This window comes from Fusarium keratoplasticum, chromosome 6 (assembly GCF_025433545.1).
Source record: "Fusarium keratoplasticum isolate Fu6.1 chromosome 6, whole genome shotgun sequence".
Classification (NCBI taxonomy): Eukaryota; Fungi; Ascomycota; class Sordariomycetes; order Hypocreales; family Nectriaceae; genus Fusarium; species Fusarium keratoplasticum.
The window spans coordinates 1,553,809-1,581,390 of record NC_070534.1 but is presented as its reverse complement, the minus strand read 5'-3'; the positions used below and the strand labels follow the sequence as shown (position 1 = coordinate 1,581,390).

Sequence of the window (27,582 nt, the reverse complement as noted above, 5' to 3'; positions counted from 1 at the left end):
TCAACAGCGACCCCTTGGTCAATATGAACAGCACTCTGGATATTGCCCGCGTCTGGATCCAAGGTATCGAGTATGAGGATGTAGCTACCCTTGAATGGGCGGCGCATTGAAGCCTGGGGATAGCACTGGGATAGTTCTGCCGAATTGGGGCCGCTATTTCCGGTACTAGTTTCCTAGACAGGAGCTTTCTCCTTATTTGTCTCCTTGTCAAGTTTACTCGGCAATTAACAACGGCATGATCCCCCGCATTTACGGTTGGGCTAAAGCAAAGAAGGCCCGAATAGTCTCTCTCTTACCGACTCTTTACCGACAGACGGGACCACTCCTCTCCCCAGATGTTACTCTATAGGCACTGTCATTTTAAAGTCCCCAGTGTTGCATATGTCATCTGCGAGGTAGTGCGGGGATCGTGTGAGGGAGCGCGGGGATAGTTATGAACCGAGTGTGCGGGTTGCAAGGGTTGATAGTGTTCAAAAAGTGGTTTTCCTTCTCCACAAGCTTGCGTGGTTTATAGTTGCTTGACCGGCAAAGATGCCTAATACTTGCTAGCAAGTGGCTTGATGATCCGTTGTACGATTTGTGGGATGCAAAGAGTCGTGCAAGTTTTGCCATTGTGGCAATCCTAACCCACCCTGTCATTCTGTTGTTGGTCATCAGGTCCATGACGGAAATTGTCTCGTGAGCTCATGTCCATCTTGACCGTCTAACGGCCCGGTAGTAGAGAGGGGAGGGAGGGAGGGGGCAGATATAAATTCGTTCCGGTTCTCCAGCAGAGACTATGGCAACATTCAAGCATCTCATGCACTGTCTCTCACAATGCTTCCTACGCTTGGATCTCGGCTCCTAATTTGGAGTTTACTCTCTCAGGGTCTTCTAGCACAAGATGCACAGGATGTCATCACGAGTGACACATACTTCTATGGCCTATCCCCGCCTGTCTTTCCTACACGTAAGTTTTTCCATCCTGTCGTCTACGACATCCCATTCTGATGGTCAGGAAATCTGATGTGTTTCAACAGCGGAGCAGCAGGAAACTGGACCATGGGCTGCAGCCGTAGCCAGGGCCAAGGACCTTGTGTCCAGGATGACGCTGCAAGAGAAGGTGAACTTGACCTCGGGTGTGTCCACAGACACAGGCTGTTCTGGTGTCATTCCGGCCATTCCTCGTCTTGGGTTCCCTGGATTGTGCCTCGCTGACGCCGGGAACGGCGTCCGGAATACAGACTACGTGAACTCATGGCCATCAGGAATCCACGTCGGTGCTAGCTGGAACAAAGACTTGAGTTACCACAGGGGCTACTACATGGGCTCCGAAGCCAAAGTCAAGGGGGTTAACCTCCTGCTCGGTCCAGTTATCGGCCCCCTGGGCCGTGTGGTCGAGGGTGGGCGTAATTGGGAAGGCTTCACCAACGACCCTTATCTATCTGGAAAGCTTGTCCACGAGACCATCGACGGTATTCAGACAGCCGGAGTTATGGCAAGTGCAAAGCATTTCGTTGCTCAAGAGCAAGAAACGCATAGACTTCCTGCAAGTGTCACTGGGGCGGAATCGGTGTCCTCAAACGTTGATGACAGGACGCTGCATGAGCTGTACCTATGGTAAGGCCCAGAAACACCATGACTTGGGAACAAGGCTATTTTCTGACGAATCTTTTGCGACGCAGGCCGTTTTCAGACGCAGTTCATGCGGGAGTTGCCAATATCATGTGCTCCTACAACAGGTTGAACAATTCGTATGCCTGCGACAACTCGAAGCTCCTGAATGGCTACCTTAAAGGTGAGATGGGCTTCCAGGGATTCGTTGTCACGGACTGGGGTGCCCAGAGGTCCGGCATGGCTTCGGCACTGGCCGGCCTAGATGTTGTAATGCCAAGCTCGATACTGTGGGGAGCCAACCTGACCAACGGCGTGAATAATGGCACTGTGACTGAGTCGCAGGTGGACAACATGGTCACCAGGTATGTCTGTTGGTTCACGCGGCAGCAATGGATTCATTTCTAACATACCTGCGTATTTAGAATCCTGGCAAGCTGGTACCAGCTAAAGCAGGACCAGGACTTTCCCACTCCCGGCTATGGGATGGCCAAAGATCTTTGGAAACCCCATTTGGTTGTTGATGCTCGAAATGCGAGTGCAAAGCCAGTACTGTCGATGGGCGCTGTCGAGGGCCATGTCCTCGTCAAGAACGCAAACAACGCACTGCCACTCAAGTCAGATATGCGGTTGGTCTCCCTGTTTGGGTATTCTCTCAAAGCACCCGACAAGAACAATCCAGAACCCACTGACTCCATGTTTTCGTCCTGGGCTATCGGGGCCCAGGCCGCCAACCTCACCGAGATCAATACTGGTTTCCTCGGCAACCTGAGCCTCTCATACGGTGCCATTGCACCAAACGGAACTCTGATCTCTGGTGGCGGCTCAGGGGCCAACGCCTTAAGTCTCTTCAGTTCGCCCTTCGATGCCTTGGTGTCTCGGGCTCAAAGGGACGGCACCGCCCTCTTCTGGGACTTGGAGAGCTGGGATCCCATGGTTAACCCGACGTCTGACGCTTGCATCGTAGCAGGCAACGCGTGGGCTTCCGAAGGCTTCGACAGGCCTGCATTATATGACGAATACACCGACAGCCTCATTAGGAACGTGGCTGACAAGTGTGCAAACACGATTGTGGTCCTCCATAACGCGGGCACGCGACTGGTAGATGGATTTATCGACCACCCCAACGTCACCGCTGTCATCTTTGCGCATCTTCCTGGTCAGGAAAGTGGCAACGCCCTTGTGTCCCTGCTCTATGGTGACGAGAACCCGTCGGGTCGTCTCCCGTACACCGTTGCCCGCAACGAGACGCATTACGGATCTCTGCTGAAGCCGGACTTGACGCTTGCGCCCAACAGGTTTCAACACTTTCCTCAATCCAACTTTACTGAAGGTGTATACATCGACTACAGACACTTTGACGCCAAGAACATCACGCCCCGGTTTGAATTTGGTTTTGGACTGAGCTACACCAGGTTCGAGTACGCCAACCTCCAGATCTCCAAGTCAGCTTCGTCCTACGGGGCATATCCCACCGGAGCTGTTATTCAGGGCGGACGAGCAGACCTATGGGACGTGGTAGCGTCCGTGTCAGCTGATATTACCAATGCCGGTGAGGTGGATGGCAAGGAAGTTGCGCAGCTGTACATCGGGATCCCCGGTAGTGATGTCCCCGTGCGACAGCTTCGTGGATTTGAGAAGCCGCTGCTTAAAGTAGGAGAGACAACGAAAGTGACGTTCGATCTCACTCGGAAGGACCTGAGTATCTGGGATGTGGTAGCGCAGGAGTGGCTGCTCCGGCAGGGCGATTATGTTGTTTCTGTTGGGCGAAGTAGTCGAGATCTGCCTTTGTCAGGCACGCTTCAGTTGTAAGAGCGTATGTAGACGAGATGCTATAGAGGATAAATAGACAACATATTACGGTTAAGAAAGAAAGTGTTCAGCTCTATTAGGAGGCCTTTTCCCAAGTGGTTATTGTGGGTCTTGTTGACCTTGGGATACTAATAAGACATATAGAGATGGTAGAAACAATATAGTATAATGTCTATTTGTTGCTGACTTTTATTAGTGATACGATACGGCGCCTCTGCGGACGACCTGAAGGATCTCGTCGCCAACTCGGCATCCTGGGGAGCAACCATCGCCAAGGATATTCAAAATAGGAAGGACTATCAATTCAGATTCCAGCATTACTCTAACACGGCATAACAGCAAGAAAGAGACAGACGAGAGCAAGGTTGCAGGAAAGCTGGGCGACCTCTCGAAGATGTGGCAGGACGCAACAATTGAGTTCATGAAACAGGCATTCAGGGGCGATGACAAGTCGGTCGAATACATTGGTGCGTTGATGGCCAAAGGCAAGTTCAACAACCAAAGAACAACAGTCGAAATTCCGGAACTGGAGAAGCAAATCAGAAAAGTCTTCTACGCGATCCTGATCCCTGAGGCGTGGAGGGTCGGCGCCGGGCTGGCGCCTGCCTTCATCATGGACTCTGGCTACGACTGCAACGCCGTGAGACCCCTCGACAACGACTACATAGCTCCCAGTACTGCGGAGGAGATGGGGTACTGCTACAACGGCCGGAGGTACTACCTCGTTGCCCCTAATGACGACGCCACAAGCTGCGGCAATCCGTCACCGCCAGCCAACGGCGGAGCCCCCCCTTGTCATGACAAGTACTTTACTCCACCGCAGAGCATAGGCGAGCTCACCGGGAAGATTGACGCCTGGGAAGGCCTCACTAAAGAGGAACTCATTGCAGGGTGAGTAAGCCGAGCAACGGAATGCAAGAGGGCTTGTGGCTAACATGGTTACTAGTGCCGTGGAAGGATGGAAGCTTCGCGGAGAGAAGAACAGGGGCGGCTTCCCCGACATGACCAACCCCAAGAACTACGACTTTCTCCTTGAAGGAGAGGGCGCCAGAAAGATCGACATCAGGGCGCCTGGAATCGTCCAGATCCCAGTATGTTCGCCGGAGAAGGCTAGGAGTGGATGGAAGTACGGTAGCAGCTTGTCTTCAACCCAGAAGGATAAGCTTCTCGATGCACTACCCTATTACCCTTGTACCAACTACTGAGGAGACAGGGGTGTACTAGAGGTTTTCATAGATGACGATAGCATGTGGAGGGATGCAGTCGGTCGAGGTCGGTGAGGTGGTGTAAGAATAGTATTTTTCTATTGTTGTGCTCCTAAATGTTTGCGCCTCTGACTCTGTTCGACGGAATGATTCTTGGACTATCCCACTATCTTCTGGTGTAGTTACCTCATCGAGGGCCGGGCTTCGACCATAATAAAGAACACATTATCAATACATCATTGCACCATAACCCAATGCTAACGCAAGTGGCCTTTTGACTATCCCACGTGGCAGCTTCGTATCATAGAAAGTAGCATATGCTCGTCATATGGCACCATGTTTTCCTAAGCTATATCCAAGAAACGAGCAGCAATCAAGACAAGTGGCTCGAGTGGCTAGGGTGTTGCGGGACACAGTTGCAACTTATTGTCCCCGAGGCGATTCGCGTCCAACAGGACGTGGCAAATTACCATGTTGGACGTGATATATAAAAGGCCCGGAACTCTGCGAACAACCATAATCAGACACAAGGTACTCCTCAAGTCAGGAAAACCTCGACCTTGGTACACATCACCGATTGGGTCTGTCTGTACTCGACAGGCAGCAAGCCGAACCGATTGCCGTTTCGAGGCATGTTTGCCAGAGAAGCAGATAGATTCTCAAAGATGACAAGTATAGCAGTGTTCGCCGGGCCAGAATCACCTTGTCGCTAAATATAATATCGGCGAGGGTCTCGATGCCATCATCCGCGGACGAGTTGTGATACTACACACCGACTACTGACGTCGCCAATCTTGATCTCATGCACGTGTCCACTGCATAGGCATCAAGGTCAGTCACCGCCGGGTACCTGACTTTCGGTGAGGCACACCACCGAGTTACCATGGTACAAAGACCACTTGACCTGCGTTAGCAGCGGGATCAAGCATGTTGTCATGGGCTCCGGCATCGGTAACTTGCAAGCCCTTCCCGAGCTCACCAGCCGGGAGGTCCACCCGGTACGAGGGCCTTATCCTCCCGCGGCGAGGCTGATGTTGCACATAGAGACGTGGCTCCGCTGCGGCAGGTGGAGGATCTGAGAGGATTTGACAGCATTCACAAAAGTGCACTCGCAAAAGGACCATCGATGCCACAAAGAGACCAACAACAACAAACTCCACCAGAGAACTCTTGGCCCGTTGCTCCGGCAAGTGATTCTGACGGGCAAGTATGCAGCTGCGGACATGGCTCGATGCTAGGTTTAGCAACACAGCACAACACGACGATGCAAGTGATTTACGACGGCAGCGGGGACAGACCCTGCGGGCTCGCGGGGTGACACAGAGTCAATAGGTCCACTGACGGCCAATGCCATCGCCCGTGTCATTGAGCAAGCAAGCAGCCGGTCGCTCGCAGACCGCCCTCCCGGATATGGGCGTTTTTGCGTTCGCTGTTTGCTGAGATTGATTGCAGGCGGTGACCTTGACGGAGGAGTATCCAAACATAGACAACGTTTGTCTCGGCATTGTGGTACGCCACCATGTGAAGTGGCTCGTACACCTGAGAAGAACAAGTCAATCGCTGCGACTGTCCCGGCTCGGCCGACCCCGAAGCATGACGTCTGTTGGGTCAGCAGCAAAAAAGCTGAAACAAAGGCTGAGCTTCCTACTCCTTCTCCAACGTTCAATGAGAGCTCCAGAAGACCCTGCAGGCAGTCGAAATCGTTCGGTTTGCACCCTCGTTTATGCGGGAGAGTGGGCTCGTCGATCACCCAAAGATGGACTTGCGAGATGTGGCCGGGATCCTCTCAGATGCGCAACGCACGGTAGCTGTATGTAGAATGTGCGCAAGTCGCTGCATGGAAGGTCCCCCAGCCTCCTCAATATTCCTCGACCCTTCTTCCCGTGCGCCAGAGTCCAGAACCAATCTGCCAGGGCGAGACACGGTCCAGCCGAGGATCACCTGGCCACGAGGCAATTAATCTAATGGTGCTACCGGTGGCCCGAAAAAAACGGTGCATGCGGTAGAGTAGACTTGCATGCATGTAGGCGTCGCCGCCCCAGCTGTGTGTATTCCTCTTTGTTGGTTTCACGGCATCACCAATGGCTTCACGGGTGGTGTCCTGTCTTCTTGACCGACATGGTGGCAATGCTGGAAAATCCCATGCATCCACCGCCTGATGTCGACTCTCCCGCCTGCCGGAGAGTTTGAAGTGTTGGACGCAAGCGTCGGCCGACGGTCGTTCGTGCAAAGTGTAGTGGTTGATCCTCCGACGTGCCGCCTTGGCCAGCCCCTAAGGGGACAGTAGCGTGCGGGGAGGACAGGGCGGGACGGAGAATTTCAGGTGATCCGATCCACTTCACCGTCGATAGTCCATCGTGGTGTCGCCGAGTTGAAAAAGGTCCCGTCGGTGCTGAGCTATGAGGCCCCAGCTTGGATAGCTGATGTGCTGGTCCAACCATGATGCACGCATCAAGCGGAGACGGAGCGGCATTGACCCGTGAGCATAACTCAGGAAGAGGCTGTGGGAATCCGTCTTGGTTGACAACAATAGCCGTGGACAAGACGGAATGCTACTGATGCCTGCATCTTGAGAAAACTGTTGGATGCAAGTCAAAGACGGAGGCAGAGACTGATGATGAGTTGTTCTTTTGGAAGGATGAATCTACAGTGTGGATTGGTCACCTCGGGCGGGGCAGTTGGTCGCTGGAATACAGAGGCTTCGGTCTGAGCGGTTCTATTTCGGGTGTCGATATTTGCGATTCGGTATAGAATTCCAGCCAGGTAATACAGTGAGAACTAACACTGTGCGCCAGGTCAATGTCGGCTTCTTTTCTCTCTATCCCAAAAAAGAATACAACGTGGTATGGGCATCTGTTGGACAGGGAAACTCAATGTCATGCATATTCTTTTGCCATCCAACAACCAACCCCTGCCATTAGCCCTTGGCTAGGGTCCTATTTTAGGATGTGCGCCCCAAGGCTCACTGCCGAGCTGAGAGGGCCAGCAGCAGCAGCAGTCGACGGCCCCACTGACGGGCCTGGATCCCGGATTTGGAGCCAAGCTTCCCGCGGATTGCGGGAATACGAGATGTGTGCTACGTCACTTGACACTCCATTCTCTGCCTCTGTAGCTGGAGAATGCTGTGAATGCAGTCAACGACATGTCCAACGAGTTATCGGTCTAGATTCGACTATAAAGAAGGGACGGCCCGCCGTTGTCGACACATTCTTATTCTTCATCATCACCAACAACATCATCGATCTACACCCAAGACAAAAGATCAACATCTCCTCAGCAACCCCACTCAGCCCAGTCTCTCTCGGACACATAAATTACCAACCTCCTCGCTCTTCTCAACCTTACCATCAACCCAGCAACACTCCTCTCCTCATAACTTTTACACATCACCACAAACACCGCCAACATGCAGTTCTTCACCACTCTCCTCGTCCTGGCCACCTCTGCCATGGCCCTCCCCACAGTCTCCCTCACCTCCCGCGCCGAGAGCGAGTCTTGCATGGCCAGGGGCACCAAGGTCACCGAGTGGACCGTCAACGACTTTGACTTCCACGCCACCATCACCAAGACCACCCCCAAGAAGCAGACCGCCAGCGGCAGCGTGAGCTTCCTCCTCGAGAACAAGGTCCTCAACTACAAGGCCAAGTGCACCGCTACCTCAAACAAGCCCAACGACTTCTTCTACGGCAACACTGACTACAACTGCGACGTGCCCCTCAAGGGCGACGCCGCCTCCTTCACCTTTGACCGCAAGTCGGGCAAGCTCTCCATCGTTCAGTCCTGGAGCTGCCTCAAGGAGGGTGGCCGCTTCGAGGCCAAGGGCAACACCAACGTCAAGCTCGAGTGCAAGGAGAAGAACTGGAAGAACCCCAACTACAACAGCGGCTCCAAGACCTACTCCAACAAGAAGATCACCTGCGAGAAGACCACCTTCAAGGCCCCCATCCTCGAGATCAGCGCTGTACTGTAAGGGCGCACTACACTCGACCTCGAAAAGATCTTCTTTTTCTCTTCTTCATCATGACTTTTGGGCATCATTTTTTTAATCTTGCAGAGCAAGTACAAGGCGTTGGATATGGGCATTTTTTTTGGGAAACGACACTCTTCATCCACAACTAGACCGTGACGACGGACGGATATGATCTACGATCTCCATGACATTCATTTTTAACGACTAATACCCAAAGAGGGGGGGATGAAGGTGCGCACTTGGACATAGCACACACGCCTCAGCACAATGAGCATTCCTGCAGCATGACGCATATCTGCAGCCGCATTAGACATTCAATGAAATACCTTGAATCCGCTTGATTGACCCTGCATCTGCTTCTTTCACGTGATTGCACTTTGAAACTGCCTTAAACCATTGACGCACCGTTGGAATTCGATAAGCAATGGTTGCTAGGCCACTGGGACATGGATTCTACCGGCTCGATCTCGGCAAAGAATGGTGGCAACCTTTACATGAATAGCGACAGATCCGCTGAATTCCTCTTTGAGTCAAAAATAGAGCGGTGTGTGCCGTCATTGGGATGAACTTGGGCCTGAGACACGCAAGGGATACACCAGGTCTCATTCAATGCCCGAGGTCACCATGAACCAAGGCGGTGATGACAGAACACATGTGCCTGTCCGAAATGTCTCACTTCTGGGGCACGTTCATGGAAGGATCGGTGAGCCTCTTGGTGACCAAGGTCATTACTTGTTAGTTGTTCATTTGAGTGATGTCTTGTTCACGCATGTTCATTCAAAGCACTGGGTCGCCACACTTCAAAGACTCGATTATCAGTACCACTCTATAAACCATTCGGGCTACCTCTGGTTGCTTGTCCGAGGTGTGGTTCATGCACAAAGCACGCGCTGGTGAGCCTGGTTGCCTATCTTTGCCGCCGTAGCTTCTGAGAGCACCGATGTGACCATCCAACTAGGCTCTCCCTCCTTTAGAGAATCTCGAAATTTCCGGTAAAATGGGTGCTGGCTGAGCTTGTAGCCATCAGGAAGTTTCGTCTCCTCAGTGAGCGTGTCGAACACAAGTGTCTCGATCAAAACTCTGTGCTTGGTGTGCCTGGCGTAAATAGCCGCAGCAGATGCTGGTGGCTGGCTATTGTGCTCGGTTCCAGCTCGCCCTTGATCCTTCTCAATCAGAAGATGTGACCAATTGTCCGGTTTCCATGAGTTGAATAAACATGGAAGGAAGCCTCTGGACGTCGGCCTTTTCCTTCCATAGAATCATATCAGACGTCCTTTGGTAGTGATATACAAAAATGTCCATGTTCATTTGGCCATGAGTACCGGATACAGTCCGTCGGGGGAAAAAAGGCGCGTTGAGTCGAAAAGCACGAAAAGCCTTCTAGACTCCGGCAGTATCCAAGCCAATGAAACTACAACGATCAAAGTCGTGAAGCCAAAGGGCATTCTGGCCCCTTTCGGTTGAGCCCAGTACGAACTCGACACCTCGGCCGTCAAGCATCGCGGACCAATGGATAATGGCTAGGGCTATCCCCATCTCACCCGCGATCTTGTCAAGATCCAGTCCAATGTCAGACATGTCTTTGACGCTTAGGACAACGTCGCAGAGGGTGAAGGCTTCCGAGTTTTGGTAAATGCGGCGCGGGGAATTGACATAATCGCTTTTGCCCAAATACACTCGCGCGAGGAGCTTCTTGTTGAATAGGTTGGATCGAACGGCTCGTCGCTCGTTCTCAGGGACCAGCTTGTCGACTAGAAGAGCCCGGGCTCGTGAGGAGAGAGAGGGAATCCGCTCCATGCAGAGAGCGTGGTGCGGATGCATCAGCCCACGGGGTGCCCCATGGCAGTCCACGGGGTGCCATCGGTCGCTGAAATATATGATCTCGGGGACTCGAACGTCGCTGTCGTACTTGCTGAGTCGTTGGCGGACAATGGACTGGATGTGCCCCTCGGTCTTGAGGAACGGGTTCTTTCCTTGTCGGGGCAATTTGATAACGGCGTTGTGGCCATCACTGTCCATGACAAGAATGACATGGCGGTGGCCGCTGTTCAGGGGCTCCAGAGGCTCCCCGGGGGGACAGCTCGAGGGAGGAAGACCTTTGGCTTTCTTGGCTTTCGCCAGGTGGGCTTGAAAGCCAGGGCGCCGCCCAAGGCCTCGTCCAAGGTCCATGGCTGCGATACGACGACTTGCGAAGAAGAAGACATGTTGTCGGTGGTGTAGAGGCCAAGCAGGGAAGTCGGAAGGGCCTACTGCGACTGAGTCGAATCGAAAACCAAACTCTAGCGACCGCTGGATCTGAGAAGGGAGGGCGTTGTGGTCGGCAAAGACCCTTTCTTTCGCTGCAGGAGGGCAGTCCGGATGGCAGTCGAACAGGGGAAATAATAAGATGAATGTCGCGAGCTGAATGAGGCAGAATGTCTTTGACGTGATGAAGTCGTTGGGCAGTCGAGAGAACGAGTGTGCTGGTACGGTTCAGGAGGAACCGCCTTGCGGCCTGGGTGTCGGATGGGGGAGGACGAAGAATCAAGGGACGGGGCCAGCCAGCTTTATACCTGAGAAGAAAACCAAATCGAAACGCACGTTTGACCGCTGCGGTGCGAATGGTCGGGTTGATTTCTATTCAGGCGCAAGCTTTTGTTGGGAAAGGATGATGGCCAGAAGCTTCAGATTCCCTCGAACGCGTCGTTGCGCGTGATGACTTGCAAGATGCAAACACAAAGCTTGAATAACGATGCAGCAGTCGAGTCTCTACTTTATTTTACCCGTTCAGGCCATCAGGCCAGTGCAGCAAATCCCCCGATATGGTCAACAAACGGGACAATACGAACAACAGTAGCCCCGATAAGGTCGACAATAACGTGACGAGAACAACAATAGGCAACAACAATGCCTGACGATAAGCAGTAGCGAGCTGATAAGAACGGCCGAAGAACGATCGCGCATCATGTGTTCACGTGAGATCTCGAAATCTCTAATGGGCTGCGATGGGTAATTTCAAATCAAGGCATGGCATCTTGCTTGCCGTCCCCTTTCGCCGAAGCCTTTCAAGTCCGATTGGGTGAGTAATGACCATGAAGAAGAACAGACCGAGCGTGCTTCATCAAAGTCGCCTTGACTTTCTTGTCAGAAGCGCTTCATGGTGTTGACGATCACTACTTTTGAAGCCCCAGATCGACTGTCGCTGCCTCCTGCTATCACCGAGACCGCGTCTTGCCTCCGATCATATGTCTGGAAGAGCATCAGCGCAGCGTTGGAGTCTTGTGCAGAAGACCCTCGTCTCGGTTGTTCAGTTTTTTGAGAGTCCATGTTAAAACAACTAGTGAACAAGAACATGGGCAATGAGGACTGGGCTTTGTACAGCAGAACACCTGTGATCAGACAAGATAGCATGCCAAGGCTCTGTTTATGAGCTCCATATCATGTTGACATGAGGCTGATATGAAGCAGACTTCAAGGTTTTCGGAATACACAACCTGGTCACCCGGGGAACCTGCTTAAGGCTTCATCTTTTTTTACGTCATTCACTATGGAAAAGCTAGACTCATATCCTCGCTCAAATTCAACTCGTCAACCGCCCGAAGAACCCGCTTCTCTTGCTTCATCCACGCGCCGCGCTCAACACCTCAACTCCTGCCTCAAAACACTCCTTAAAAGCCACCGTTGGGGTGAATGAGCACCTTGGTGTACCCATCAATACGCTTATCAAACTTTTCGTATGCCACCTCGGCGTCGTCAATGTTGATCTCGTGTGATACGACGAAGCTGGGCTTGGCCCGGCCGGCGATGATTAGGTCACGCAGGTAGCGGTTGTAAGATTTGACATTGCACTGGCCAGTTCCAAGGGAGAGACCCTGGTGGAGGGTTAGTTGTATAATTGATGAGAACATTGGGGATACCGACCTTCTCGAAGAGCTTGCCAAAGCTCAGGCTGATCATACCCTTGGCAGAGGCCTCGTCTGAAGCGCCAGGATCACTTGATGCTATCAGCCAACTGTCTTTATCGCAACAGACAAGATGACTTACCTGGGGACGTAGAGTCCTGGAATACCGAGACCGCCGCAAGCCCTCGTCACGCGAATCATGTTCTCGAGCACAATGTTGGGCTGCTCAGTGTTACCGCTCTTACCGACAGCCTGGTATCCAACAGCATCCACTGATCGATCAACCTCTTCTCCGCCGTTGCTCTGGATGATCAAGTCAACTGCATCACCCTTGGTGAAGTCGATGGGCGTGCAGCCAATCTTCTCAGCAGCCTGAAGACGCTCGGGAACGCGGTCGACAACAAAGACGCGCGAGGCACCGCGGAGGACGGCAGAGTAGGCGGCCATGAGGCCGACGGGGCCAGCGCCAAAGACTGCGACGCTCTCGCCGGGCTGGAAACCAGAGATTTCCACGCCGTGCCAGCCTGGTTTGGTTAGATGAGATCAATGAGAAGGATCGTTCAAAGAAAAGGCCATACCGGTGGGAAAGATGTCTGCAGAGATGGTCAGCACATGGGTGGCACATACGAAAGGATGCACTCACCAGCCAGAAGGATAAAGTCGGCCTCGTGCTCCTTGCCAGCAGGGAGCTTTAGGGCATTGAAATCAGCATAGGGAACTCGGACGTACTGAGCCTGGCCACCTCGATAAGGGCCCATGGCGACGTAACCGTAAGCACCTCCGGCAAAGCCGGGGTTGACGCCGGTGCAGAAGGCAGTGCGACCCTCCTCGCAGTTGCGGCAGCGGCCGTCAGCGACATTGAAGGGCATAACGACCCGGTCGCCCTTCTTGAGCAGGGTGACACCCTCGCCGAGCTGCTCGACGATGCCCATGTTCTCATGGCCTGTGCGGGTTAGCGATTGAGTTGCTGGATGGTCACAATGGGACGTACCGAATGTGATGCCGGGTTCTGCTGCTGTTCGGCCCTCGTACATGCTATGTAGGTGTAAGTATAGTCCAATCTTGGATCGCATTTCACATACTGCAAGTCGGAACCGCAAATGGCGGCCTTGGATGAATTAGCTGATAATCCATCGAGAACAGAAGGACCAAGGTAGAACTCACGGTGGTAACCTTGACAATGACATCGTCAGGATGCTCCAGCTTGGGGAGCTCAATCTCCTCAACCTTGACCTTGAACGGGCCCTGGTAGTTGACAGCCTTCATCGTCTGGGTAGCCATTTTGAACTTGAGATGTAACAAAATAATCTTTTGAGAATGAATACCAAGCAAACTTGAACCCTCCTCAAAACACGGAAAACCCGGGGTTCAAATAAGATTTAAAAACTCCGCTCGGTCATCTCGACGAGTCGACGCCAAGCAACCCCGCGTCTCCCATCAGCCACTCTTCCCCAGGAAAAAGACCTGCGGAATCGGGTTTCTTACCGTCTATTACCGTCCGTCCCCATCTTGAGACTTGTACCGTCCATCAAATGCAACCCATAATGCGGGGAAGGAGAGGACATGTGCCGTCGTCCAATGCCCGGGATCTAATGCCTCAGGGGTTCTAAAGCGGCAAGAGTGGGGGATTGGGGGGAGGAAGAAATCGGCGAGATTATCCCAAAATGGGTCATCCACTGTAAACAAGTTTCCGATTTCCGAGGCCAAAGTCATGCAGCTAGTGAGGAGATAGCTCGGCGTCTTTGGTCTTGCGTCAGTTCCCCCCCACCCCAGCCAGGATGGAGGTGGCCGAATGGGGAAGATCCTTCCGCTCACGCAGACGGAGCCAAGACTTTGTGGTCTTTGGATGTCAACGACGCTCCGAGGGTAGGCGAGGAGAGAGGGGAGAGTTGGAGGGATCAGTGTCGTCCGGAGGAAAAGCCGTGAGCTTTTATAGATTTCCAGAGGCAGGGTAAATGTCGAAGTTCCGTCTGTTGCCGTGTTGATTCACCTGTTTTCGTCAGTCGGCTTGCTGGCAACCTTAATATCTGAATTCTCTGCTGCAATCTCTCTTCCTTTGGCCTCGAAACTAGTGGCTTTGCCTGAGCCTATTTCCAGAAGTAGTTATTCCCATGGTGCTGCTTGATAAGACAGTGATGACTAGATGATGGTATCCATATCAATGAAATGATCCAAGGAAACTGAAGCGAGCAAAGGAAATACGCGCTGGCAGCTAAAAACGCTCCCTGTTTATCTTGAATTGTGCTATGGAGATCTTGCTATCTTCGCCTGCAGCTACAGTCTTGCGCGAGTGTTGTCCATCATATCTTCCGCTGAAAACAAATTGAACCCTTGTCATCCATGTCCAACGAGTCCCCAACATGGTCATTCCCATCCACTGCTGCCCTCCCCCACCCTTTGGCTCACCGGCCTCTCGGGATCAGACTTCCTCCCACACGAATGCTCGGGAAAAATGCTTATCGATTTGGGATAATTCATTCTCCGTTGATCCCCACCACTCCACGGTCGAGTTTTCTCTATATAAGTACCGCTCGCATGTCGTTTCGATCCAAATGTCCACAAGACGATGCCGTATCCTTGCCCATCGACCAACGAAACTAATGCCATACCGTTTAAGATAGTCAAAAAACGCACGCCATCATGTTGCCGAGTTCTTTTAAGATCTTCAATTCTTACCTGATTCACTACGGGGACTCCGGCCTCTCACCATCTTTGACCTCTTGTCAGATCGGAACATTCCTGGCGGTCGACACGCACTCGCGGCAAGAATGTACGACAGGTTAGGCTGGTACACTTTTCATCGCCGTCTTCTATCATCAAAATCACACGGGGGGTCTCTTTCATGGGCTGTCTCTCAAGCGTATCACCTTTGGACTCGGATACCGCGTCGTCGTCCGTTCGGCAGCGTTGTTGGTGTTGGAGTTTGATCAGTCAAGTACCCATACTCCAACCACTCCTACGTATCATACCTTTTTTTCACTCCGATTACAAACACAAACTGGCGTAGAAAAAAGGAATCCCACTAACCCACCCTTGATCCTTTTTGACCTATCCAAGTACCTGTTAGCATAATCCGCACAACAAGGCATCCCATCGTGAAGCAACTAGTCAGTAAAACGAAGGTCGGGAAAGCAACGCTGAGTAAAACGAAGGCGAACAAAGGAATGGCGATCGGTAGAACGAGAGCGAAGGGAGGAACGGCGTTCGGTAAAACGAGAGCGGAGAGAAGGACGACGGTCGGTAAAGCGAGAGAGGAACGACGGTCGACGAAACGAGAGACAGGAAAGCAACGCTGTGGGATCGTAAAACAAAACTCTTCAAACGTACCTTTCGGATCGACTCGAACTCGGACGAAGGAGAAAAAACGAAGGAAGCCCACTAACCCACCCTTTTACCTTGAAACCTGACCAGAACCCATCTTGTCAGCAGTATCCGCAGTCCAAAACAACAAAAAACAACGCTGGTTAGTAAAGCAACGCTAGAAAGTCAGTAGACATCAAGGCTCCAACCCTCCTCCCTCCCTGTCCAAACGAACGTCCCCCTACCAAACCAACGCTGCCCATCCTCCATCCAAAAGCAAACGCTATATACAAGAAAATCAAAACCCTACAGGAAACAACGCTATGGAAAAACAACGCTATGGAAAAACAACGCTATGGAAAAACAACGCTATGGAAAGCAAACCTCCACCTCTCCCCTCACGTACCTAGGCTCCATCATCCATGCCACCATCATACCTGAAATTGACTGTCAGTATGTATGTGTGGACAGATCACCAAGGATGGAACTTACCCCCCTGCTCCCCCATCTGCGCCAAAGGCCACCCTCCACGCGATCCCCATTCCCTACCTACATTAGTAGTACATTAGCATCCACCACTCTGTGATAGTGTCAGCTAGGACGGTAACAGATCAATCATCAGCATGGAACACCAACTCAGCATGGTACTCATCCTCGCCCCAGCCAGCCATTCCTTGTCTTCGTCGGTCGGTCGGTCGGTCTACGCGTCGGGGTCGTCGGGGTCGTCGAGGGAACCACGCTTCTCGGCAGCCTTCTTGCCTCCCTTCACACTACTCCATCTCACACTCCACAAGGTCGATCGTCGCGGTCGAGGCCTGATCCTGACGGGTCGCGGCGGTCGGTCCTTGTCGTTCGGTATGGGTCCTGGAAGTCCAGCGTACTCCCCCGGAGGATTGTCGCCAATAGTTGAGTCATCGCTCGCGCTCTCGCTACTGGTTTGCGGGTTGTCGTGCCTGGGCTTTCGACCTGGGACCGAATACTCGTATCGTACATCGATCGGGTTCTTCCATTTGACCTGGGATACGGAGACTCGCTTCGGCGCTCGTTTGATCTTGACGGGACGTGGCGCTCGCTTGTCGTTGCCGTTCGGGACGCGTCGTGGAAGCCCACCAAACTCCCCCGGATACACTTCCTAGGTGGCCGAGTCGTCGCTCGCGTGCTCGGATCCAGTATACGGGTTATAGTAGGTAGGCTTGCGGCCAGGAACCTGCTCCGAGTACCTTCCGGCACCAGAAACAAGCCCCGGATCGTTGTCGACGCGGAGGGCGGGCGAGGTCTTCGAATCCTTGGAACAAAAGCAACCCATGATGTCGATAGATTGACGGTATCGGAGCTTTGGAGTTAGCAAAGAGCAAAAGGGAGCAGAAATCGGAGTCAACACACTCGTGAAATGAAGAAAGTGGTCTGGAGAGGCGAGTTCTTAAGTCGTTCGTGCGCGTGTGCGTGTGCGTATGCGTATGCGTATGCGTATGCGTATGCGTATGCGTATGCGTCTAGATGCGACAGAAACATCATCAGCAAAAGAACAAGACATGAGCAAGACTTCTTGCCACATCAGACTCGATCACCAAGGATAATACTCACAACGGTATCGTGTGCGTGATCGTTGGTCTGGCTATGCGAGATCGTACTGTGATGATGTTAGCGTGAAGAGCAAACCAGAAGAAAGCCAGGACAGCAGGAAATCGATGGGGTATAAGTAGACGAAGGTGTGGATCCGGCTGATCTGTCAGAATGGCCTCTAGAACCAATGATAAATCTGTCACTTGGTCGATTTCCATGACTGAAAATGGGGGATGCCCGTCGAGTTTCGGTCGTATTTGGGGCTTTTCTGGCCAATGATAAATTCGGGCCAGTGCCAGATTTTTCAAATCAGGACCGAATTGTCTGATTTGTTTTTAATGGTGTTTTATTCCGTCAATGGGAGAGTGGCATGTGTTGAGGGAGGATGGGTTCTACTACGTCATTGAAGCCATCGTGATAACCTCCCCACTCATGATAGGCAGGCACGGGCATCATGGGACTTTGAACGACGCCCGTGCACCTACACCCTTATCACCCAGCCAGTGGATGTCCATAGCCTAGAAGGTCAAGAAACGTAATCAACACTTCCAGACGTGACTGAAAAGGTTTTCAATCACGTCAGGTAACACGTCTACGCGACATCATGGCCAGCTGTCCAGTTCATCAGTGGCACGCTCGACGCGTCCAATCGTGGCCTGTACCATCCGCGTTTATGACTCCAAGATGAGGACAAGAATTCAAGGCGTAGGAATTCCAGGGCTGTGCCGAGTTGGGATTCAATCAGGATTCCAATTTGAACGATAGCCAAGTCTGAATGATTGAGGGTAGTCCCGCCATTGAATTAACGTGGCCCCATGAAATGCCAGAATCGTGAGTTAAATGGAATCTTTTGAATCAACTGAGATGTAAAGAACTTAGAAAGTCATCTGCGCTTCAATTGCATCGACTTGGGTTAAGTGGCAAGTGAGATTTCTGCCCAGCTCTGTAGGGTAGCTTGGTACTGGGCAAAGAGCACATGCTGAGATCAATTTCACGGATAAAAGAGAGTCAAAGATGCTAGATACTTAGTTAGAGAAATTACGATGGTTGAGGCATCTAGAGACTGATATAAAATACAATTCTTAGCACATTTGAGACTGGAGTGATTCTTGGATATTTCACCAACGACAGCGGCTCTAAATGATTTTGTCTATTGAATGTTGACTTACACCCCCTAACTGTCCCGTGTTGTCAGATGAAATCTTGGAGACGAGGTATTTGATCTTCCAATTTCTTTCCTTTTGAATCGTTCAAACCGCTGGGATACTGTAGGCTTCTCTGTTCCCCCCTCATCTCACATGGCATCCCTCCCTACCTCAGTCTCAATACTAAATTGCGCTGCCGAGTCAATTATGGCAGGAATCATACGCATTTCCACTGACTAGTATGAGGAAAAGAAACTGAGTTTTAACCGACATTGTGTTTCAATCAGCATTGAGTTTTGATTGACGTTGAGTTTCAGCTGGCATTGGGTTTCAATCGGCGTTGGGAAAACCACGACTCCCCTGTAACTGCCTAGTTATCAGACTGGAGAGATTATCCTAGTAACTTCCATCATGTCATGGCCACTTCCTGCTAGTCTTCCTGAGTTCAGCATGGCAGCTTCTCAACTTCTAAACACCTTTCCCATCAAGCATCTCAAGAGTTTACTCCTTGACAAATAACCCTTCCTCCTGCATCCAGTCTCCCAGATCTTTACTTAAATTCCATCGACGTCTCAATGTTTGGGATCTCTTCTAATCCTCTCTTCATCTCTACACACTCAGAGTACACTCAAGGACTCCCCCTAGACCAGCAAACAAAACCACAACACTACTGTGAGTATCCAAGTCTTGCCCATATCCAGTTAATATACTAATGATGTTTTTGTCGCGCTCAGACGCATACGCAAACGCATACGCATACGCACGATTCAGGAATTCGCCTTGATTCAATCACTTCTTTCATTTCTGTCATCATGGGTTGCTTTCAGTCTAAGGAGAAGTACACTCCTCCCGCGATGGGCCCTAGGCTTGCTTACGGTGCTGGGAGGTATGAGGACCAGCCTCAGGGGCGCAAGCCGCGATACTACAACCCGTATACCGGTTCCGAACACGCGAGTGATGATTCGGCCACTTGGGAAGATTATCCGGGGGAGTTTCGTAAGGAACATGGGCCGCGTCGCGTTGTGATTAGGCAGCGATAAGAAGGCTGCCCAGAACCTAATTCCTCAGACACAGGGAGGAACAGGGAAAGGAGAGGCAGGTCGGGACTGAAGAAGGGCAACCATTCAGGCGTACGAGGGTGGCGTTGACAGTTCTTTTTGGGTTTAACAAACAAAACTTTCTACCTATGTTTCCGATGTTCTAGCTCTTTGATCAGTGTTGAAGGCCCTCTGTAAATACTTGCTGCTGGGCTGTCCCGATCTGATGAAAGAATCCATGCCGGACTGGATTCCGTGCCGTTCAGGGCCAGACTGGCAAGCGCTGAAGACAATTGTTTGAGGAAACCCAGGGAAACTATATTGTGCGTTTATCAATTGCTTTGAAATTGACCATAATTTACATTTTTGAAGCGTCTTATTGCTGACTGACGATGAATGCTTCAACATGTGCTGCGATGTCGGAATCATGGTGGACCTGATTGGCCGCCCTTTGACGGACCATGACATCTTTAGATCACTTGGAGCTGCCAAAAGAGGAAATAAATCTCTTCACCGAGGACAGTCGTCAATCCTGAGTCATTTATTGATTTGACCACTTTATAAAAGGCAAACGAATTCAATATTTGCATCTGCTGGCATTCAATACAACTTAACTAACCATGGAGCCTGCAACTTCTCACGAGCTTCAAGTCGTACGCTCTGGCGGGGACGAGATGAGGTCAGATGATAGAACTACGACTATCGACGCATTGCCACCTACAGATCGAGGCCGTGGAGCCTATGTCGCTCTCGCTTGTTGCACCATAGCACAAGCGCCCATCTGGGGTATGCCTACCTGTCGAGGAATCACTGTTCAAGCTGACCCGAGATCATGGCAGGATACTCAGTCTCTTTTGGAATCTTCCAAGAGTACTACACCTCACACGGAAACCTCGGCACTTCACCAAGCGGAATCGCATCCATCGGCGCCTCCCAGACTGGAATCATGTACCTCATGATGCCCTTGGCCTTTATCGCTCTCAACCGGTATCCTCGCCTTCGAAGGTGGTGTGGCCCGCTTGGGCTCTTCGTCACCATCGTCAGCTTGACGACTTCGGCTTTTGTCAAGGATGTCGCAGGACTTATTGCCACGCAGGGAGTTCTCTACGCCATCGGATGCAGTCTCCTGTTCAGTCCCATCTCCCTCTACATGGATGAATGGTTTGTTGAACGAAAAGGCTTCGCGTACGGCGTCATGTGGGCAGGAAAATCCACCGTGGGTGTCGCCATGCCCTTCCTTTTCAGCGCTCTGCTACAAAGATTCGGACTCAAGGCGACCCTACTGTCTTGGACAGTCGCATCTGTCGCAATGACTCTTCCGACACTCTTCTTCCTGAAGCCTCGCGTCGATCTAAGCCGCGACTCACGACCACGACCGATCAGTTTCGCCTTTTTTGGATTCGCTTCGTTCTGGATGCTTCAGATTGGTATTGTCGTGCAGTCTTTGGGATACTTGATGCCGAGCACATACTTGGCCAGCTACGCCAATGCAATCGGATTCTCGTCGGTTACGGGTCCTATCCTACTGGCTTTGTTTTCGCTTGCCTCGGTACCCGGGTCTTTGATCCACGGAATGCTTGGCGACAAGATATCTGCGGCCAAGGTGATCTTGGTATCGTCCCTGGGAAGCGCACTTCCCGTCTTCCTCCTCTGGGGTCTGAGCCGTCACCTCAGCACTATGGTGCTGTTCGTGATCCTCTACGGCTTCTTTGCTGGAGGCTTCAGCGCGACATGGTCAGGAGCCCTGCAGGAAATTAAAGGAGACGATGCAACAATTGATACGTCGCTGGTATTTGGGATGCTTCTAGGTGGCCGGGGTCTCGGCTTTGTCGTTGCTGGTCCTGTCAGCGGTGCTCTCGTCTCTGCAGGTAGCTCCATTTCGACAGGTGACGCTATGGGATATGCTACAAAGTATGGGCCCATGATTCTTTGCACTGGGGTTACCGCTATTATGGGGGCTTGGGCTCCTCTTTACAAGATTGCCAAGTCTATTGGGTCGCGGGGGGTTCAAGCCTGTTCCCGAGTGGTTGTTTGAGGGACTGTTTATTCTGGCTCGGTCGCAAGAATTTGGCTCATTGGCAAGATTTGCAAGTATACGGAAGATGAATGAGTGAATGGTAATATTGGAACAAAGGACATACTGGGTTGGTAAGCCCTGTAGAGAGAACAGCAGGCAGGCTGTGGAACATCAACAAATGACGAGTTGTGCGCTGGAGATTGCCAAATGTGTGAAGGTTGATAACCATGAAATATTTTGCTCCCTTGAAGCTTTTATTTACTTCTTCTCTATCAATACCTGGCCGTTCACCAACCCAAACGTCGCATCATCCGTGTCGGCCCAGTCCTGCCAAGCCTGCGCCATCTCATCAAGTTCACTCTCTGTCGCGATACCTAACTCGAGAGATTTACCACGCGTATGACCCCCAATCAAGCGCTCCCTCATAGACTCGGCTGGTAAATGTCAGTAAATCGTCGCTATGGCCTCGAGAAGAAACACTCACCCCAAACTCTTCTATCCTCGGGGTCGCTGTAGCACCACGTGCCGAAGCTCGCCGTGATGTCTTGACGAGCTACTCCGGCCTTTAGAGCCCACGATACAAGTTGGCGACCTCCTTTGTCCTGTCCGCCGTTTGCTACTAGCACTCTGATCTGATTCTCGTGGAATTTGAGCAGACCCGGGATCTCCGGCCAGAAACACCACATGTGCATGTCGCTCTCCCGCAGGGAAATCACGCCGCCGGGCTTTGTCACTCGAATCATCTCTTGAATGGCTTCAGTGGGTGTATCTAGGTGACATAGGACCTGGTGGGCATGCGTCACGTCAAAGGTCGAGTCGGAGAAGGGCAGCTCAAAGACGTCTGCGCGCTTGAACTCGATGTTGGTGACACCCTGAGAATCAGCGAACTCTTTCGCGCGGACGAGAATCTCATCGGATATGTCGGTGGCAGTTACATGCCCATCAGGTATGTATCTCGCCAACGACGTCGAGATGGTGCCAGAGCCAGCGCCGACATCCAACAGCTTCAGATTGGGATTGTCCTTGGCCATGGATTGCAGTTTGGGCAGCAGATGGCTGCTGCTGTTCTCAGCGGTTCTCCATTCGTGATGCCTGACCTGGCCGTATCCCGGGCCGTACTTGTTGTGTCCCGAAGCTGCCATGGTTGTTGGTGATTGAAGGTGTTGGTGAGGTTGTTTCATGGAGATAAAGGCCGGAGTTTAGAGGTGGGCTCTCCGCACAGCATGATATCATATCGCATGATGTGAGATCAGAATCGAGATGTTTGTATCCGTAATGGCGCTTCAGTCGCTGCATAAGCAATAGGAGCGAGGGCTTCAGTTCAATTCTTTACAAGATAGAGAGCAGCTGAATTGAGTTTATCGTTATTACGATATCTGGTGCACAAAGTAATGCTTGCAGGATCTTGATTCAGTGATGGCGATCTGGACAAGTGACAGAATCCAGCCCAGCCCAGGCACCTGGAAAAGACGGAATTAATCCCGGCATTCTGTAAACAATGATGATCCTCGGTCCATTAATCCGGACCGACGAAGCAAAAAAAGTCCCGTTCTTCGCTTCCGCGGACCGACCATGGGAGCATCATTTCCCCGTGGGGTCTGAGGGGAAGATCGTCCTGTGATGTTGCTTTCTTGATGAGCTTCCTGTTTTGAACGTGGTAGAATGTCAAAGCGGGCGCCAAACAGGAGGCTACATTTTGTGGCGTTTTGGAGACGGGCATGGGAATGCTGCATGGATGTCCTTGAATGATGACCCGTGTTGTGATGACGGAGGATGGAGGGTGGAATTGATGGATGAAACATTCATTCATGGTAGGGAAAAGGCATCAAGTCGTGATTGCTCATGGCCGAGATTCTGCTTGTCCATTGTCGAACATCTTGGCGTTGAATTGGAGAAGAAGAGGGGAGAGCAGAGCCGCCATCCCCCAAGATGACGCCCAAGACGGCACCTCGGTTGTGGCGTCGATCCTGCCTTGGCGGAGATTTTGATGTCGGCCGCCAGAAACAACCACACTCTTTGCTTCATGACAAGGCAAGGATCTTGTCTTTTTTGCTTCAAATATCAAGAGTAATACAACGTAGTAACAGACCCTAGACAACATCCTTATCAGTCTCCAGGCTGACTCAAGGACGAAAAGAAAAAAAAAAAGAGAATCCTTTTAATGAGCGACATCGGTCAACTTCCTCCACAGCCAACTCCGTACTATTGCCCAAATCAAACTTTTCTTCCCCACGGGTCCCGCAAAGAGTCAAGGTTAAAGAGACCACGAGCCCATGCTTTGCGGGGACCGAGTGTCCAATCCCAATCGAGGCATGAGGAGGCAATAGTTTAGGTTGCACTCGACAAAGATTCCACTGCAACCCCCGACCTCGGCTCCGTGAGATGGATCTGATCCATGTATCCACAGGGTGATGGGATATTACCAACGAGGAGAAAGAATGGGCAATGAGGAGGAAAGAGTGTGACTCGTGCACTCCGTGTAACCAACGACGGACTGGCTCCGAGACATGAACAGGGTTTTGCAATAAATATGTTGCCGATCCCCTCTTACTCTCCCCTCTAAAAGCTGCACCTTTACCTCCCGTCCATCTCCTTCTTCTCCCCAACTCGCCAATTGCCCAAAAACAAGCCTTCCAAAAGGACAAGCAATGGCTCACGTCGGCGAGGAAAAGCCTTCGGGCACTGACTCGCCCGTGTCTTTTGACCCTGAGCGCAATGGAGGAACAACCGATAGCGTCGAGCTCGTCTGTCCTCCTGGCACGACTGATCGCAAGCTCATGGCCAAGATTGACCTCCATGTCATTCCTTTCCTCTGCATCATGTACCTGCTCGCCTTTCTGGGTATGTGAATCGCTTCATTCTGACAGAATACAGCTAACCAGTGGCAGACCGCGTCAACATCGCCAACGCCGACGTCTACGGCCTCTCGGTCGAGCTTGGGCTCGAAAAGACCCAGTACAACACCGCCCTCGTCGTCTTCTTCGTGCCCTACATCCTGTTCGAGATCCCTTCAAACATTCTGCTCAAGCGCTTCAAGCCCCACGTCTGGCTGAGCCTCAACATGTTCCTGTTTGGTCTCACCACCCTCTTGCAGGGTCTGGTCCAGAACTACAGCGGCTTGATTGCGACGCGCTTCTTCCTTGGTCTCTTTGAGACGGGCATGTTCCCTGGAGGTATGTCAACCTGGGCGCATTCAATTTTAGACTTTTGACTTACATCATTCAGCCTTCTACCTCATCGGCATGTGGTACCGACGTCACGAAGCCCAACGCCGATACTCCTTCTTCTTCAACAGCACCACTCTCGCCGGCGCATTCGGTGGTCTGCTCGCCGCCGCCATCGGCAAGATGAGCGGCATGAGGGGTTACGCCGGCTGGCGCTGGATCTTTATCCTCGAGGGTGCCCTGACCGTCTTTGCCAGCTTCTTCTTCTACTTCCTCCTGCCCGACTTCCCCGAGGAGGCCAAGTGGTTGACACCCCAGGAGAGGGACTATGTCACCGCGAGGCTCAGGGCCGATCAGGGCAGCTCTGGCGCTGAGCGCAAGACGACGTTTGGTGATGTTCTCAATATCCTCAAGGACTACAAGATCATCCTCGGAGGATTCATGTACTTTGGCCTCATCGTCCCCGCCTACGGTTACGCCTACTTTGCGCCCGGCATCATCAAGACGTTCGGCTACAGCCCTGTGCAGACACAGCTTCACAGTGTTCCCCCGTGGGCCGTCGCATTCGGCTTCTCCATGGTGATCGCCTTCATCTCGGACAAGATCCGACACCGCGCGGCGTTTGCCATCTTTGCCATCCTCGTTGCCATCTCGGGCTTCGCCATCTTGCTTGGCGTGCACGACAACACCAAGGTGCAGTACGCGGCGCTCTTCCTCGTCGCCATGGGCGCGTACACGGCCATGCCCATCATCGTGTGCTGGTTCAACATGAACCTCGGCGGTCACAGACGGCGATCGATCGGAAGCGCGTGGCAGGTCGGATTCGGCAACATTGGTGGCATCATCGCCGTGTTTGCCTTCCTCAAGAAGGATGCGCCCAAGTTTATTCCTGGTTATTCCATCTCCATCGCCTTTACGATCTTGTCCATCATCGCGTGCATCACGTATGGCATCGTGGTGTTTACCGAGAATAAGAAGAGGGATCGGAATCCGCCGCAGGAGGAGCTGTCGGAGGAGGAAAAGACTGAGCTTGGTGATAATGCGCCGACGTACAGATATCTGCTGTAGATAGGATATGACGATACCCAAGATGTTGGACTTGTCTAATATGAATGAATGATATATGATTCAGTCTGTGAGCTCACCTTGACAATTCCGTGCTCTACACAACCACCACTGATATATCCTCCTCCCAATGACGAGATACAAATCTTTCCAAACTCAATTGCCGCCCGGTATCGCCGAGCCCTGATAAACCTGATTACGATCCACCTCGAAATCTCGTAACGAACCCCCTGGATTTGCTCCACCACCAAAGCTAAACCTGTCAAACTGGTTTCGTCCCAGAGATAAAGACCCGCCCAGACGGGGCTTCTTCTGCTTTGAGTCGCCTTTGATAGGCGGTGACGCAGGAACGAGAACCAAGTTTTGCAGGTTTTGAAGACCTTCATTGGGCGGTTTGCATCTTGGCGACCGATCGTCCCATCTTGACAGATGCAGGCTTTAAAACCCGGGCTTGCTCCCCAGGGGATGGGATCCTGGACCAGCTGAACCGAGCTGATGAAACGAGCTTCTGTTTGAGCGACGAAGCTCGCCGTTCTCTGTCATCACTTGTCGTCCTTTCTTCATCCTATTCAACCACCATGAAGACAACCGTCGCTCTCCCCTTGGTCCTCGCGGCCACCGCTCAAGGCCATTCCGCACGCGATACGGATTGCAAGGACGTCCACATCTTTCTAGCCAAGGGAAACAACGAGCCTTATCCGGGACGTCAGGGAAAGCTTGCCGGCGCAATCTGCTCCGGCCTAGACAGCTGCGACTACGAGGACATTCAGTTCTACAACCCCCTCGAGGCGCCGTATTGTGGCTCGGTCTTTGAGGGTGCCAAGAATGGTATCCAGCAGATCACGGCGTACAACAAGAAATGTCCCGATTCGAAGCTCGTGGTGAGCGGCTATTCTCAGGGAGGTCATGTTGTTGGTGATATTCTCGGTGGTGGAGGAGGCGTATTTTTCCAGGACTGTGTGCAGGAGCCTAACAAGGGTCTGGATCCCAAGACTCGTCCAGCCAACAAGAGTAAGCCCGATTCTACAATCTTAACGCAGTTTGATACTCACAGGTTATCTCTAGTCGTCGCCGCCATGATCTTTGGAGACACGCGCCACACAGCCAACCAGCCCTACAATGTCCTCAGCGGCGCCGGCAAGGATGGTCTCTTCCCTCGCCCTGGCGACCAGCTCGCCAATCTGGCCAAGTACGGTGATGTGCTACACAACTACTGCGTTGATACGGATCCTATCTGCGCCCAGGGAGACGTGGTAGAGACACACTTGAACTACTTTGACGTGTTTACCGATGACGTTGCGGGATGGGTCAAGGAGAGGGTTAATGCCGCCGAGGATGATGGAAAGAGTTCTTCAACTACAGCTAGCACCAAGACGAGAGCGACTACTACGACAACTTCAAAGAGCGAGACGACCACCGATCATACGACCAAGACATCTACCAAGGATTCAAAGACCACAACTAAAGCCTCGACCGAAAGCGAGGAGACCTCCAGCGCCACCAAGACGAAGACCGAGTCCGACGCGGAGACAACTACCACGGAGGATGCCACCTCAACTGCTAAGACCTCGACTACTAAGGCCTCGACTGTCGAGCCCTCAAGCGCGGACAGCTCTGGCTCCGAGACTGCCGCCGCATCATCAAGTAATGACGCTGCGACACCATCGGCGGCTGATAATGCAGCTGGTTCAACAGCCGCTCATATTGGAGGCATCTTGATGGGACTGGCCGCTGCCCTAGCCATCTAAGATCCATTGATATCGAATGATATATATAACGGTTACGCTTTATAGATGACATACAAACCCATATAATCCGATAGACCTGTGC

The 27,582-nt window shown here is 52.1% G+C and overlaps 9 protein-coding genes across 9 annotated transcripts; 6 read left to right on the top strand and 3 right to left on the bottom strand.

Moving 5' to 3' along the window:
* Positions 1-816: 816 nt before the first annotated feature.
* On the top strand, positions 817-3,741 carry NCS57_00845000 (Fn3-like domain-containing protein; the record flags this gene model as incomplete). The annotated part of the gene is made up of 5 exons (XM_053058264.1): positions 817-949; positions 1,020-1,599; positions 1,665-1,958; positions 2,019-3,364; positions 3,602-3,741. The coding sequence occupies 5 exons, from the start codon at positions 817-819 to the stop codon at positions 3,739-3,741; spliced, it is 2,493 nt and encodes an 830-aa protein (XP_052912095.1).
* A 58-nt stretch (positions 3,742-3,799) lies between these two features.
* NCS57_00844900 (Chitinase) lies at positions 3,800-4,610 on the top strand (the record flags this gene model as incomplete). The annotated part of the gene is made up of 2 exons (XM_053058263.1): positions 3,800-4,296; positions 4,352-4,610. 2 exons carry the CDS (start codon positions 3,800-3,802, stop codon positions 4,608-4,610), a joined length of 756 nt encoding a protein of 251 aa, XP_052912094.1.
* A 3,406-nt stretch (positions 4,611-8,016) lies between these two features.
* Positions 8,017-8,580, top strand: NCS57_00844800 (AA1-like domain-containing protein; the record flags this gene model as incomplete). The annotated part of the gene is made up of 1 exon (XM_053058262.1): positions 8,017-8,580. One exon carries the CDS (start codon positions 8,017-8,019, stop codon positions 8,578-8,580), a length of 564 nt encoding a protein of 187 aa, XP_052912093.1.
* Positions 8,581-12,227: 3,647 nt separating this feature from the next.
* On the bottom strand, positions 12,228-13,742 carry NCS57_00844700 (uncharacterized protein; the record flags this gene model as incomplete). Its single annotated transcript, XM_053058261.1, has 8 exons — positions 12,228-12,431; positions 12,481-12,553; positions 12,604-12,985; positions 13,040-13,054; positions 13,105-13,404; positions 13,453-13,496; positions 13,544-13,569; positions 13,626-13,742. 8 exons carry the CDS (start codon positions 13,740-13,742, stop codon positions 12,228-12,230), a joined length of 1,161 nt encoding a protein of 386 aa, XP_052912092.1.
* Positions 13,743-16,461: 2,719 nt separating this feature from the next.
* NCS57_00844600 (uncharacterized protein) lies at positions 16,462-17,067 on the bottom strand (the record flags this gene model as incomplete). The annotated part of the gene is made up of 2 exons (XM_053058260.1): positions 16,462-16,893; positions 16,969-17,067. 2 exons carry the CDS (start codon positions 17,065-17,067, stop codon positions 16,462-16,464), a joined length of 531 nt encoding a protein of 176 aa, XP_052912091.1.
* A 3,059-nt stretch (positions 17,068-20,126) lies between these two features.
* On the top strand, positions 20,127-21,541 carry NCS57_00844500 (MFS domain-containing protein; the record flags this gene model as incomplete). The annotated part of the gene is made up of 2 exons (XM_053058259.1): positions 20,127-20,292; positions 20,346-21,541. The coding sequence occupies 2 exons, from the start codon at positions 20,127-20,129 to the stop codon at positions 21,539-21,541; spliced, it is 1,362 nt and encodes a 453-aa protein (XP_052912090.1).
* Positions 21,542-21,781: 240 nt separating this feature from the next.
* Positions 21,782-22,704, bottom strand: NCS57_00844400 (Methyltranfer-dom domain-containing protein; the record flags this gene model as incomplete). Its single annotated transcript, XM_053058258.1, has 2 exons — positions 21,782-21,957; positions 22,008-22,704. 2 exons carry the CDS (start codon positions 22,702-22,704, stop codon positions 21,782-21,784), a joined length of 873 nt encoding a protein of 290 aa, XP_052912089.1.
* A 1,467-nt stretch (positions 22,705-24,171) lies between these two features.
* Positions 24,172-25,755, top strand: NCS57_00844300 (uncharacterized protein; the record flags this gene model as incomplete). Its single annotated transcript, XM_053058257.1, has 3 exons — positions 24,172-24,364; positions 24,412-24,696; positions 24,749-25,755. The coding sequence occupies 3 exons, from the start codon at positions 24,172-24,174 to the stop codon at positions 25,753-25,755; spliced, it is 1,485 nt and encodes a 494-aa protein (XP_052912088.1).
* A 347-nt stretch (positions 25,756-26,102) lies between these two features.
* NCS57_00844200 (Cutinase) lies at positions 26,103-27,500 on the top strand (the record flags this gene model as incomplete). The annotated part of the gene is made up of 2 exons (XM_053058256.1): positions 26,103-26,763; positions 26,818-27,500. The coding sequence occupies exons 1-2, from the start codon at positions 26,331-26,333 to the stop codon at positions 27,498-27,500; spliced, it is 1,116 nt and encodes a 371-aa protein (XP_052912087.1). The 5' UTR covers positions 26,103-26,330.
* Positions 27,501-27,582: the final 82 nt, after the last annotated feature.